Raw genomic sequence first — 13,138 nt, 5'->3', positions numbered from 1 at the left:
CTCAACACTTTCCATTTCTGGAAACTTCTACTTTTAGAAACTTTCCTCTTTTAGCATTGCGCCTTCACGAAAACTCATAACCCGAACACCACCATGACCACCACCCGGTCACCCTGGAACACCCTACCCTCAAGGTATTTCCATACACTTTTCAAAAATAGAAAAGCTCTGACTCCTATAAAACTTTCCATTTATAATGACCTTCTATTTATGGAAACTTTCCATTTGTAGCAACCTTCTATTTATGGAAACTTTCCATTTATGGAATTCCCGAGCTATTTCCTTTCCACTGGTTTCACAATTCCCAAAACCAAAGAACTCCAACTTTTATTAGAACCTCAAATGCAATAATCGTTTATAACTCCAAATGAAAATACATCATGAACGAAAGAAAACAAAAGCTAAAACTAAGCGCCGGAATGGACACCCGGTCCTCCCTTTGGCTGCGCCGCAACCTCCATCATCTGCCTCCTCTTAGGACAGAAAGGCCTGATAAGCCCTTCCTCCCCGCAATGATAACACACTCGACGATACTCCTGCGAATCACCTCCCCTGGGCCCGCTTGCCGACACGTGATCCATGCTCCCGCGCCCAAAACCTCCCTGGCTACCTTGGTTTGCCACTGTCGTCTCTTCCCGCCTCCTCTTACGCCTTTGCTCCGACTGCCTATCCTTGCTTGGAATGCCCTGCTCCAATGTCTTCTCTGTCTGAGTCGCTGAACTGACCACCACCAACTGTGACCTCAAGTCATCCTCTATCCCAGCTGCAACCTCAACCAGCTCCGCCCTCGTAGCATAGCTCCTCACTCTGCACCGAGTCCTCAAATCATCCCGCAGAGCCAACAAAAACCTCCGCACCTGAGCCGACTCTGGCTCCCATGCCCTGCCTGCATACCCCACAAGCCGACTGAACTCTGCATCCAGCTCCCGCACTGTACGGTCCCCCTGAGTCAACCCCAAGAACCGTGCCTCCATACGATCAAGAGCCTCCTGAGGAAAATACTTGGAGTTAAACTCCCTCACAAAATCTCCCCAAGACATACCCCGCTGCACCTTCCGTGCTGTCACCGATCTCCACCACACACATGCATCTCCTGACAAGTAAAACACTGCCAGATCCACCCTGAACTGGTCGGGACACCTAAGCGAAAGGAAAATATCCTCCATCCGCTCTCTCCACTCATCTGCTACACTCGGATCGGTACTTCCTGAGAAATACCCTGCTCCCACATGCCGCAGCTGCTCCATCATCCGCACATACTGAGCATCCACTACCTCGGCCCCCGGCTGCACACCTGCCTGCAAACCCGCCACAGGCTGCACCACTGGACCCTGCCCACCACCCACTGGCGGCACTACTGGACCCTGCCCACCAACCACTGGCGGCACTACTGGATCCTGCCCACCAACCACTGGCGGCACTACTGCTGGAAGTCGCTGCAAAACCTGAGCTAGCAAGTCCATCAAGACATCCTCCCTGCCTGGAGCACCTCCTGCTGCAACCCCCACACCCGGGGCAACACCGTGACCGACACCGGGCCCATCCGCCCTGCCGTCACCAAAACCAGCCTGGTCTCCAGACACACTAGGATGAACCTGTGACTCCGCCACCTCCTCACTGGCCATGCTCTGGGCTACACTCACACTGGCCTCAGGAACCTGACCTCGTCCCCGACCACGACCACGACCACGCCCACGACCACGACCACGACCGCGACCAACAGCATCCTCTCTAGCCATCTGCACTACCCAGAACAGAAGGCTAAGCACCCAATTCAAAAACCGCACAAAGAGTACACATCTTACCGTGGAATCTCATTGAAGGCTCGAAGAGGATGATACTAGGACTCCATACCACAAACAATTGACTAACCACGCATAATCAATTTCATAACACAACAGCATGCATCCAGCTACAGGAAAATAATTCCACCAATTAAATTCCTAAACCACTCTAAATCATTCACTTAACCATCCTAGAACCGTATGGGCTCTGATACCAAAATGAAACAACCCGACCCCCTTTTTTTTTTTTAACAATTAAATACAATGTATAATTAAGCATCCCATACTACTTAATTAACCAACCCAAACCACAACTCAACATTAAACCAGCAATAACATTAAGCACAGCGGAAACATACCAATAATACAAAACCAACAACATCATCAATACAATAACATTCCTAACCATTCTATCCGGCAACCTAACATAACACTAACCAAGGTTCCAACAACATAACCAACAAATCCAATAACACACAAACGAGACCCTAGATCATCCTCCTCCTCATTGCCATGATTCCACGTCACAAACCTGCACACCACAAACAACAATTGAGATGCGTAAGTATTATCACAAATACTTAGTGAGGCAATCCTCCCATCTACTGGGCTATACACACAAGCAACTGAGAAACCAATGCTTAACAAATGACAACCAAACACAAACAAACCAGGAAAAATCACGAAACAAGCAACTTGGTGTCGACCGACACCAGAGAGGTGTCGATCGACACTGGCCAAACATGGTGTCGACCGACACCTAACTGGTGTCGATCGACACTCCCTTCGCAGACGCGAACTGCACGAATCCGAACGACGAACCTCCGTTTCAATCCGCCTAAAATTTGTCCCAAACTCTCCCAAAAGCCTCAGGAACCTATAATAACCATAACACAACCACCACAAGCAAGAACAACACCACAAAACACAACAAATCAAGCAAACAAAGGATTCTCAGGCTTAGATAAGCCATGGTCATGCACTCACCTTATCAACTGATTATAACAACCAATACAACCAGTTGAGACCCTCCTAACGTCTGAAACAGCCCAGAAACGCCCTACAACAAGCCACACAACCAAAAACGACTTATAGCAAAACTGGACAGAAACATCAGAAAAGAACAGTCTCAAAGACGAAACCCTAAAATGAAAACCAACCGTTAACTACCAAATCGCTCCGGTGAAAAGCTATCCCTAGACGTCACGAAGCTTCCCACAAAATTTCAGCACGATCAGGAACCAGACGAGACCACGATCTCAATTACAATCCCCGATGGTTCCAACTCGCGTCTGAGAAAACGTGACTCACGAAACTGCCAATAACTCATCGAGTTTAAATCCAAAACTACTTCTGTAAAAAGGAGAATGACGATGAAAGACTTGGGAATAAACCTACCAAATTTCATTACCTTTGAGAACGATTTGATATGCCGAAACTGTTTCCTCCCAAACCCTAACGATTCTGATCTTTCTCCTTTAATCTCCTTCACACCACAATAGGCTCTCTCCTCTCTCTCTATCTCTGCAAACGGCGACCAGACACCCTAAAACCCTTAATTTGTCGCTTCTCCACTTATATACTCGGTTTAGATAACTAAACCAAACCAACAAAACCAAAATTGCGAATTAAAACAAACCCGACGAACCCAGAAATAGTGGTGTCGATCGATGCCACAAGGGTGTCGATCGACACTCCTACCAAAACCGCATAATCCGGTTCGCGGATGTTACAATCACAATAATGTATGACCACCATGGAGAAAACCTCGGCTCCTCCCTCATCCCTTATGGAGAGAACCTTGCGTCTAACCTCCTCCACCATAGAGAGAATCTTGGTTCCGCTTTCCTCCCTTGGGGAGATAACCTTTCGTCCAACCTCCTCCACCTTCCTCCCTTAGGGAGATAACCTTGTGTCAAACCTTCTCCACCATAGAGAGAACCTCGGCTCTGCCCTCCTCCTATGTGGAGAGAACATGTTCACGTCTTTTTGCTATCTTAAAAATGGCTTGCTCCGACAACTATGAAAGTAAAAACCTTTTTCTAACGTCATAAAATCTTTTGATAGTAACTAATGTTAAATTCTCAATGTATTCGTGGAAGTTTCTTTGACACACCATAATGTATTCTCTGTCTCTGTAACGCCTCGACCGCCACCTTGCTTAGTGAGCCCATGTCCACTCTCAGTCCATAGGCCTACCTTCCTAAGTGGGCCTTATATCTATTCCCGGCCCGTGGATCCACACATATTCGATGGTCAGTTTGTTACGTCTGGAGGCTTTAAAAACTTGTTTACCGAACCTACATATAAAAATAATAATTTTTTCCTCTGTTTTGTCCTCACTCGCACAGTTCTGACAATCACTTCCAGGAAGGTCACCCATCATGAAGTTCTCTCAGGAGCCTTGACCAAAAAAATAAGTGCGTTTTGGTAACATATATGGCCAAATCAATTCTTTTAAATATTTCCGCAAACCAGGGTGTCATAGTCTTTGAGCTCCTATAGATCTATAAACAATGATTTATGTTTTTCCAATCTATTTATCTATGTTTGTTGTAAGCTTGTGTTTGATTAGCCTATTTTATCCATCCATTAGGTTGATGCTTATACTCGCTATGTCTCTTTGGGATTGAATTACTAATGGTAACAGTTATGTTTGCAAGAAAAAAAAAGGTTTTTGACCAACCAATCATGGTTGAGAAATTATAAGAAAATTAATTTGACATAATTAAAGAAACAATAGAAAATAAGAAGTACGGTAATATATGAATCCCAAATAATTCAAAAATGAAAAATATAAATTAAATAAAATAATCTAAAAATACTACAATAAATTTTGGAAAAGAAGACGCATATATTAATTTTTTTGGGTCGACATATTAATCTTACATAATCCCAACTGAAAAAGAAGAAAGTAGGAGAAAATTTTGGTTTAAAAAAATAAGAAAAATTTACCTTCCCATTAAAAAAGAATTTTCCAATTAAACAAAGTTGAAAGCAGTGTTTTTGAATAAATTATTTAAATATGAGACGATCTATGTTTATATAGAAGTAAATATTTACAAAATTTAGAATTAATAATTAACTGTATAATTTCCTTAATCCATTTTTCTATTTTTTTTTTGTAGAATTAATAACTTAAAATTAAAAATAAGTAAATAATATTATAATTTCGAATTTTATGAAATATATATATATATATATATAATATCCTTATAATTATTTTTAAAAACTTTGTATTGCTTTATAAATTTTGTAATTTTTGATAATTATCTTTTTACATTATTAATATTCTTTAAAACAAAATATTTTACTTTTTTGTAATCAAATTCCTCCTATTAAATATTAACGTTTACACATGTCAAAATCTAAGATTGATAACTTGACAAATGTCATAATCTTGTTAATGACTAACTTTCAAAACCCAACTTTATATAATAAGATTCATATTAACTAAAATATTTAAATAATTTTCGCCACATAAAAAAAATATAGTAAGTTTCCTCACACAATTTTTTTTTTTTGAGTAATTTCATTATCACAAAAAAATTATCCCATTAACTAAAATAAAATTTAATCTTTTGAATGCAATAATCTAGAACTTCTAATCATTTTTTTTCGTCTTATTTAAAATATTTTTACTTTTAATGGAATTTCTAATACTAGATTTAAATAATTGGTGAAGAATAAAAACCAAAATAAACAATCGATGTGTTCTCTCTGTTCCGCACTTAATTACCTATGTAAACAATGTCCATTCGTATTGGCTCGAGCTTGGTTGAGCCAATCTTGTACTCTGTTGTCAAAAAAAAAAATCAAAATAATAGAATATGAAATGGTAGACAAAAATAGACAAAAACAAAGATAGAATCATAGAAGGATAAACTATTTTTATAGATTCACTTTGATACCGATCGATAGTACGAGATAGACTCGTGACTACGTAGTCAGTAGTCACATAAAACTTGGGTATAAAACTCAAAACCAAGATTTTAGGTATATTAAATCCAAAGTCCAATATTTTTAGGGGGTGTATTGAAACAATGATTTTGAAGGATTCTATTGGATTTAGAAAATTTGGAATTTTGATAGATTTTAGGGAAGTTGATATGATTTATGGTAAAATTCTTTCAAATCTCACCTAAAACCATGAGATTTGGATTTCTGTATTTTTATTAACTAAACAAATCCTCCAGAATCCCTAAAATTTATTAAAATCCAAATGTACAAACTGTTTTGAATAACACTGGATTTTAAAGTAAATTTTTAAATCATCAGTTTAATAACAGTGGATTTCAGGAGACTTTTTAAAATCCATGATTGAATAACATAAGATTTGTAACTTTTATGCAAATCACCTAAAATGTCAAGTTAAATACACCCTCTCTTTTACAATGAGACTACGAACATTGACAAGAAAACACCACAAACATAAATTGAAAACCATAGTATTGGTTTGAGATTTATGAAGATTCTTCAAGAGTTCAACAAAATCATAAAAAATGAATAAGTGAAAGATTGTTAAAGATTGCTAGAGAGTTTTGTTGATTAGTTTTCTAAAATCTTGTAAAGTCTTCCAAACAGTCCCTGTATTTTTATGATAATTTCCATGACTTTATTTTGTAAAGAAAGTGTCTAAAATCATGAACCAATAACATAATAATTGAACTCACTCTGTTGTCTACGCGTGGGTTTATTTGATATATTTTCATAAAAATTATATATGATTGATGACAGTAATAACATATTATCTCATAAAAAAAAAATTTCAGATACACAATCTTTTCAAATATAAAAATCAATTGTGTTATAAAATTAAATCTGATAAAAAAAATTATGAATTTAACTCGACGTCCAGGCGAGACAAATCAAGCTGATGACCTCACATATCCTAAACCATTTCTTTGATCACCAGAAAAACGAAACAATTTTATAATCATGAATTTAACTCGTTTTCATATTTAATTGATCGCTACCACCTATGTTTTTGTGTTTTTTATTCAATGTTTTTTTATTCTTCATATTATTTCTTGTCATTTTCATTGTCAAATTTTGTGGTAATTGTCATCGTTACTTTTACTATTTGGTTCTTCGTTATACTCTTTTTTTTCTTCTTCCTCGTCAACTTCTTCACATTCTTTCACTGAAAAACCTTTTTTTAAGACTACCACACAATTTGTTAACCCATCAAACTCCAAGAAAAAAATCATTTATTTTCCCAAAAATTTGTGAAATTCATGAAGACCAGCATAGTTAACACATGCACCAAATTATTGATAATTTTATCCATATACTTATTTGGTTTTAGATCCACGCGTTTATAAACTTCTCAAACCAAAATCCTTACTTTGGTTTATAATATTTTAAAAACATAATAAAACATACTAATAATTATTTATTTAATATGAATCATATGATATATAGAAATATGACACTATAAGAACATATTAATTATAAATAAATAATATCAATTAAATTATATCATCAAATAATATCAATCGTATCATATTATCAGATAGTCGCAACCTTATATAACAGTAACCGCTTGAACCGTAACCGTATTTAAACGTAACTGTTTAACCGTTTATTAAACGGTTCTGGTTAAGATTTAAAAATTTCTAACCATAACCGATGGTTAATAAACCATAACCGTGACAACCGTAACCCTGGTCATGCCTATGTATAGTTAATAAAACATGTGTGTTTGTCGTCCATCTTTCTTCATTAGACCTCAAAATTTGACTCAAACATCAAATCAAGGTCTTGCGATGTCAATCCTTTTTCCTTAGACCCAAAAATAAAAAAATTAATGAAAGAATATCAACTCATCTATAAAATCATACACAAAAATATGTTTTACAGCTCAGAAGAAATAAAAAGCACAAATGTAGATAAATAAGATAATTTTTTTTTACATCAATATTTATAATATTTTAAACTTTTAAAAGGTTTCGAAATATAAACTTTGAACCTTTTAAAAAGTTTCAGTATTTATAATATTTTAAACTTTTAAAATTTAAAACTTATAATATTTAAAAACTTTTTAAAAGCTAAGAACTTTTAAAAGTTTCAATATTTATAATATTTAATCTTTTAATTTTTTTAAATATTATAATTTTTTTGAAACTTTTTAAAGTTTTAATTTGATCAAATAAAAAACCAGATCAAACCAAATAAAACTTTTAAACTTGGAAGCCTGATAAATCAAGCTTTCCTGCTTATTCTTTGTTGGAAGCATATTAATCTTATTTATACTGGTTCTGAACCATTGTCTAAAACTATTCTAGCCGATGTGGGATATTGTGCATAGTTCTTTTGTTTCCATAAATTTAAAATTTTTTTTTTTCTAAAAAATTCTGGAAATTTTAAAAATGTTAATGAATGATATGTCAAATCATGATAGGTTGTTTAAAATAATTCTTAATATATAAAATTCTGAAGATTTTAGAAAATGTTAATTAGTGACATGTGTTGTTTTAAATCCTAGGTGGACAGCCTTAGGAGCTTATAGCTCCTACTTTTATTTAGTATAATTGAATAACATAAAACTTTTAATGACTTTATAAAAGTCTGAAACTAATAACACTAAACTTTAACAGAACTTAACAAAATCTTGATCTAATAACAACAGATTCTACATAACATTTAAAATCTTTAAAATTCTATTCAAATCTTAAACCAATAAATCCCACTTAATAAGCTTAATAAGCTGGGGTCAACACACAAACATGTCTTTTTTTTTTTTTTTTCCAAAGCCGACGCAACCAATGTCGGCAACAAGAAAAATATACTAACACAACGTCAAATAACACAACATCGGCGACGAGACATCTGAGATTAAGGTGATGACAAGTTGTGTTGATTAGATTCGACGCTAAAGATGCATGTTTTCTTATGTCACTACTACATCTATGCTTTTGAAGTGGGATATCAGACTATTGATTATTATGGTGGGGTGTGGAAAGCTTTTGTCTTTCTATTGATAATAAGTTAATAACACGTCCTCACATGATAATATTAATCAAATTCAAAGATATAAATATAAACTAACGCTCACGAACAAATGCAAGGTACGATGTTCTTGTATGAACACAAAATCAAAAAAGAAGAAAACAAGGTTCTAGCTTGCATCATAATATAAATACGTGTAAATATATAAAAAGAATCATCCAACTAGCTCCATTAACGAACTCTCGTCACATTATATAATTTACACATCAGATTTTAAAGGACACCATACCAAAATAGTATAGTATTTTCTAAAAGATGTCGTCCGAAAGAGAACCTTCGAATCTTTGGCCTTTAAGCAACCTTTGTCCGAAGCAATTCTTCTATTCTCCTCCCTTTTTTAAAATTTATTTATCAAATATATTAACTTTATTCTTTTCCTCTACCTTTCAGTGCCTTTCTTATATATATAAGTGTAAAACAAATCAAAGTATAATAACTTTCAAAACATGTAGAATCGATTCATATCTATCAGACATTGGCGAGAGACATGTCGAGAACAAGAGTACGAGCTGTGACCCATCAAGATCTTGTTCCAAACCCCAAAACCACCGATCTCAGAAGCAAAACCGGTATTTTCGTTGTGGTTTTGACCATAATCTTTGGCCTCTCCTGCTTTGTTCTTTGCCTCTATGCGGAAGCCACGAGATCTCAGGTATTATGGATGTGTATATAAAAGATTTCTCACATGTTTTGATCATATCTTCAAGATAAATCAGTAATCTAAATTAGGTTCCTATATGGATTACATGTAAAAACAACAATAGCAAAATTGTAACTCACAACCTCATGGTCGGTCCAAAATATACTGTCAATGATTTCTTATTTTGTATGTAGTCTATATGGGGAAACAAAACGTGCGTGTACAACAGTAGCGGGAAAACACCATTATTGTGCGGTGCAATTGCGTTCGTTGGACTAGCGGTTGCGATGGTAGGCTTGCACATGTACTTACTTATTGCAGTCACCGCATCGCCGCCACTGGTTCTAGTTGAGTGGGATCCTGACTCTGTTCCTGCAAAGAGGCTCACGTTTCAAGCTGCCTTCTTCTTCGTCTCAACGTGGTAAGCAGACTTACTCTAACGCAACGACTAATGTCATGTTTGAAATATAACAACAAAAAATCCTAACTATAAGCTCTGGATGGTAAGCTGAAACATTGTGGAATAATATGTTTTACCGTTATTTGTCTCTATAAGGGTTTGCTTTGGTGTTGGAGAAGTTCTTTTGTTGGTGGCACTTAGCGTGGAATCAGGACATCTAAAGAACTGGTCTAATCCAAAACCTAGTTGTCTAGTAATCCGGCAAGGCTTGTTTTCAGCGGCTGGAGTGTTCTCCCTGCTAACTGTCTTTCTAGCCACGGGACTATACCTAACCGCTCTACAAGCACATAGAATCTCTAAGGATCTTGAAAATACACATAGAGATATCATTGAGGCATCAATTCTTTATGCATCTCCTCCAAGATCACCCACAAATAGGATGGCTACAGTAGCTCGAGAAGGTCCTGCAACGGTGAGGGATGAGTCGACGTCTCTCGAATATCTTGTTTCTTTAAAGCAACTTGCATATATAGTGTAGTGCACAATATATAGTAGATAAGATATACTAGGTAACAATGTTAAATCAGCAGACAAAAAAATCAAAAGACACATTCGATTAATGCATCAAGGCGAAATGTGTGCTAAATGTTTTTTATCCTCGTGTAAATAAAACGAAATTTTTAATATCATGATCATAACTGCATGATGTTTAAGACCACATTGAGAAAAAACTAGTTCCTTACATAAGCAATAGAAAAGACAAAAAGTAAATCTCTGCACAAAAACCTACTTTGTCCAATCATTACATGAATCCACTGAACCAAACCGGTTTCATACACCCTCCCAAAAACTTACATTAAAGCGGTTAGCATATTTCACAGACAAAAATAGTTTCTACCTGGTTCAAGAGTCACCTTCTTTAGCCGCTTCTCATAGATCCTAAGTTTCCCATAAACTCAAACCAGACCAAACGAAAATCAATGTAAAATCAGTAAGCAAAGGTTACAATCTTCATGATTTAGTTCGGTTTGGTTCAGATTCAGTCTGATGATCCTCAGGCCTGTTTCTTACCATTGGATCGTTTTCTGCCTACTACCAACTTACTCGTAGATGTGTCGTTGCGCGATAGCTCTGTTGTCACTGGACAGACAACTGATGGCGGAAGAGTTCCAGGAGGTAACAGTCTTGGAACTTCAGAAGCTTCTGGCCAATCAGAGACTCCCGGAAGCGGATTAAAAGCAGCTGCGTAACCTCGAAGAGAACTCTCAGTGTTGTAGTAGTCATTTATATACTGCAAATGGTCACTGTTCATCCTCCTGCAAACTGCTATCACGTGTGAACACGGATATTTGCAAAGTTGCCATATCCCACATGTGCATACCCGGTTGCTGAAATGAACAACAAATCTCTTCTCTCCAACTTGCATCATTTCTGTGACCTGAAACCTCTCTCCGGTATGTTCTAATGGCAATACATCATGTGTTTGAGAAGCTACCTTGTATTCTTCAAGATTTGTCATCACATGTTTAGCGTACTGGTCTATTCCGTTCGGTGAATCCGCGGGACGACCATGTCGAGATTTGAAAAGCTCTGCCAGGTGATCAAAGATTAGGAAGATGCAGGTTATTATTCGAAGATTGTCTATGAAACCATAAGTCTTAAAGATTGTGTTTGTAGTCATGATCCCGAATCTAATCCCACCATCATCGTAAGCCAGAGCCCATAGATATAGAGGCATTTTTTCTAACCATTTTCGAGCCTCTGGGTCCATCTTTTCGATTTTCTTCAAGTAGTATTCGAAACTTGATTTGTCCCTCGTGGATCCAGCCTTGTAAACTAACTCTGTCATGAGATTGTTATGGAAAACATCATAAAACTTTAAGCACAAATGCCTAAGACAAAACCGGTGTTGTGCCCACAGACACTCAGGTTCGTTAACAACTTCAACTATGTCAGGACTCAGACTTGTTATAAGACAAAGGCCTTCCCTTTGCGTTACTTTATCTCTGATGCACGCAAAGAACCAACGCCAGGTATCAGCTGACAAACTTTCTTGGGTAGTAATCGCAAACGCAAGTGGAAAAAACCTGTTTTCTGCATCAAACCCCGCTGCAACCAACAATTGACTGTTGAAACGCCCAAAACACTGAACGAAAGGATGCATATTTGGGATCAGGATAAAGATCATATTGCCATTCCAAGACCATCTTGTTAGATGAGCTAAGGGCAGCCATGAACTTGGGAAATCTGTTAAAACTATTGTCCAAATCTCGCAAGATTGCATTGAAAGCTTTCTTTTTAGCATCCCGCATATTAGTACACGAGACTGTGCAGCCAAATTCTTCTTTCACCCACATGTTTAGCTCTGCAACTGAGAGCGAGGGTTGACCCTTGATTAGACCTTTGAGCTCACCTGCCAGAAAATCTGAGCTCACATTTGCTGGCTTACAACTATGTGGACCTATATATTCTTTTATCTTAAACCCATTGTTGTTCGTTTTAGCAGCCTTGACAGTCCATACGCAGTAAGTCTTGCACTTATATTCAATGATACCTGAGCGGTCACTTTCTATTTAGTGTACATTCGTTGTCTTCGAATAGAGTACAGTTTCACTGCTTTCTCCAACTCATCTTTATCTCGAAAAACCATCCCAAGATGCAACTCACGTTCATCAAGCCATTCACTAGAGAAAATCATCTGCTCTGAGTCATTTTCTATAAGGCTTATTGTTGGACCTGGATTTTTCATATTTGAATCCTTCTGTGCAGTCCCACTTTTACCACCATCTCCACAGTTACACTTACCGCCATCCATACTTTCCTCTTCTTCAATCCACCCGTTACTGTTACCTTCCTGAGGAGTTCTTGATGTTTTATCTCTCACACTCAAATTTCATTCTGCTTCGATATCACCATCCTCTTGCCGAGAACGCTTCCGCGTCGCCTGATTCGCCAAGGAACTAGCAACAAGACCGACGACATCAAGAACCGGTTTGACCTCTAAATACAACTCCACATTGTTAATAGAAGGATGATAAGTTGGAACCTCAAGCATAGTCTCTAAACTACAACCATCCACAATAGGCAAACGCACATACTTCACCATAGACTTCTGAACAATGTAAGGATACCTACAAATCAATTCAATCTGAAACTTCCCCTTTTCAAATCCAGTAACTCGATGCACATGATCCAACAATTTGGGCAAGTCAATGTCGCCTTCAACTCTAATAACTCTTGGAACTGATCCTTCATAGAATGGACCATCAGGACCATCTTTTATACAACCATTCCAATAACACA

At 37.0% G+C, this 13,138-nt stretch overlaps 2 protein-coding genes across 2 annotated transcripts; one reads left to right on the top strand and one right to left on the bottom strand.

Moving 5' to 3' along the window:
- LOC104723766 lies at positions 9,219 to 10,521 on the top strand. The gene is made up of 3 exons (XM_010442167.2): positions 9,219 to 9,447; positions 9,630 to 9,856; positions 9,992 to 10,521. Exons 1-3 carry the CDS (start codon positions 9,283 to 9,285, stop codon positions 10,371 to 10,373), a joined length of 774 nt encoding a protein of 257 aa, XP_010440469.1. The 5' UTR covers positions 9,219 to 9,282; the 3' UTR covers positions 10,374 to 10,521.
- LOC104751609 lies at positions 10,890 to 12,650 on the bottom strand. The gene is made up of 3 exons (XM_010473592.1): positions 12,503 to 12,650; positions 12,040 to 12,404; positions 10,890 to 11,981 (listed from the first exon to the last, which is right to left on the bottom strand). The coding sequence occupies exons 1-3, from the start codon at positions 12,648 to 12,650 to the stop codon at positions 10,890 to 10,892; spliced, it is 1,605 nt and encodes a 534-aa protein (XP_010471894.1).

The sequence above is a fragment of the Camelina sativa genome, chromosome 2 (genome assembly GCF_000633955.1).
Source record: "Camelina sativa cultivar DH55 chromosome 2, Cs, whole genome shotgun sequence".
Lineage (NCBI taxonomy): Eukaryota > Viridiplantae > Streptophyta > Magnoliopsida > Brassicales > Brassicaceae > Camelina > Camelina sativa.
The sequence above is the reverse complement of the archived record's forward strand: the minus strand, read 5'-3'. Positions and strand labels throughout refer to the sequence as shown.

Excerpts from the sequence above, each read along its gene's own strand:
- LOC104723766 (XM_010442167.2), top strand. The coding sequence starts at position 9,283 with ATGTCGAGAACAAGAGTACGAGCTGTGACCCATCAAGATCTTGTTCCA. Across the intron at positions 9,448-9,629 it reads CGGAAGCCACGAGATCTCAG|TCTATATGGGGAAACAAAAC; the intron begins GTATTATGGATG and ends TTTTGTATGTAG. Across the intron at positions 9,857-9,991 it reads TTCTTCTTCGTCTCAACGTG|GGTTTGCTTTGGTGTTGGAG; the intron begins GTAAGCAGACTT and ends TGTCTCTATAAG.
- LOC104751609 (XM_010473592.1), bottom strand. The coding sequence starts at position 12,650 with ATGGATGGCGGTAAGTGTAACTGTGGAGATGGTGGTAAAAGTGGGACT. Across the intron at positions 12,405-12,502 it reads TAGTGAATGGCTTGATGAAC|AAAGTGACCGCTCAGGTATC; the intron begins GTGAGTTGCATC and ends TACACTAAATAG. Across the intron at positions 11,982-12,039 it reads TTAGCTCATCTAACAAGATG|TGTTTTGGGCGTTTCAACAG; the intron begins GTCTTGGAATGG and ends CCTTTCGTTCAG.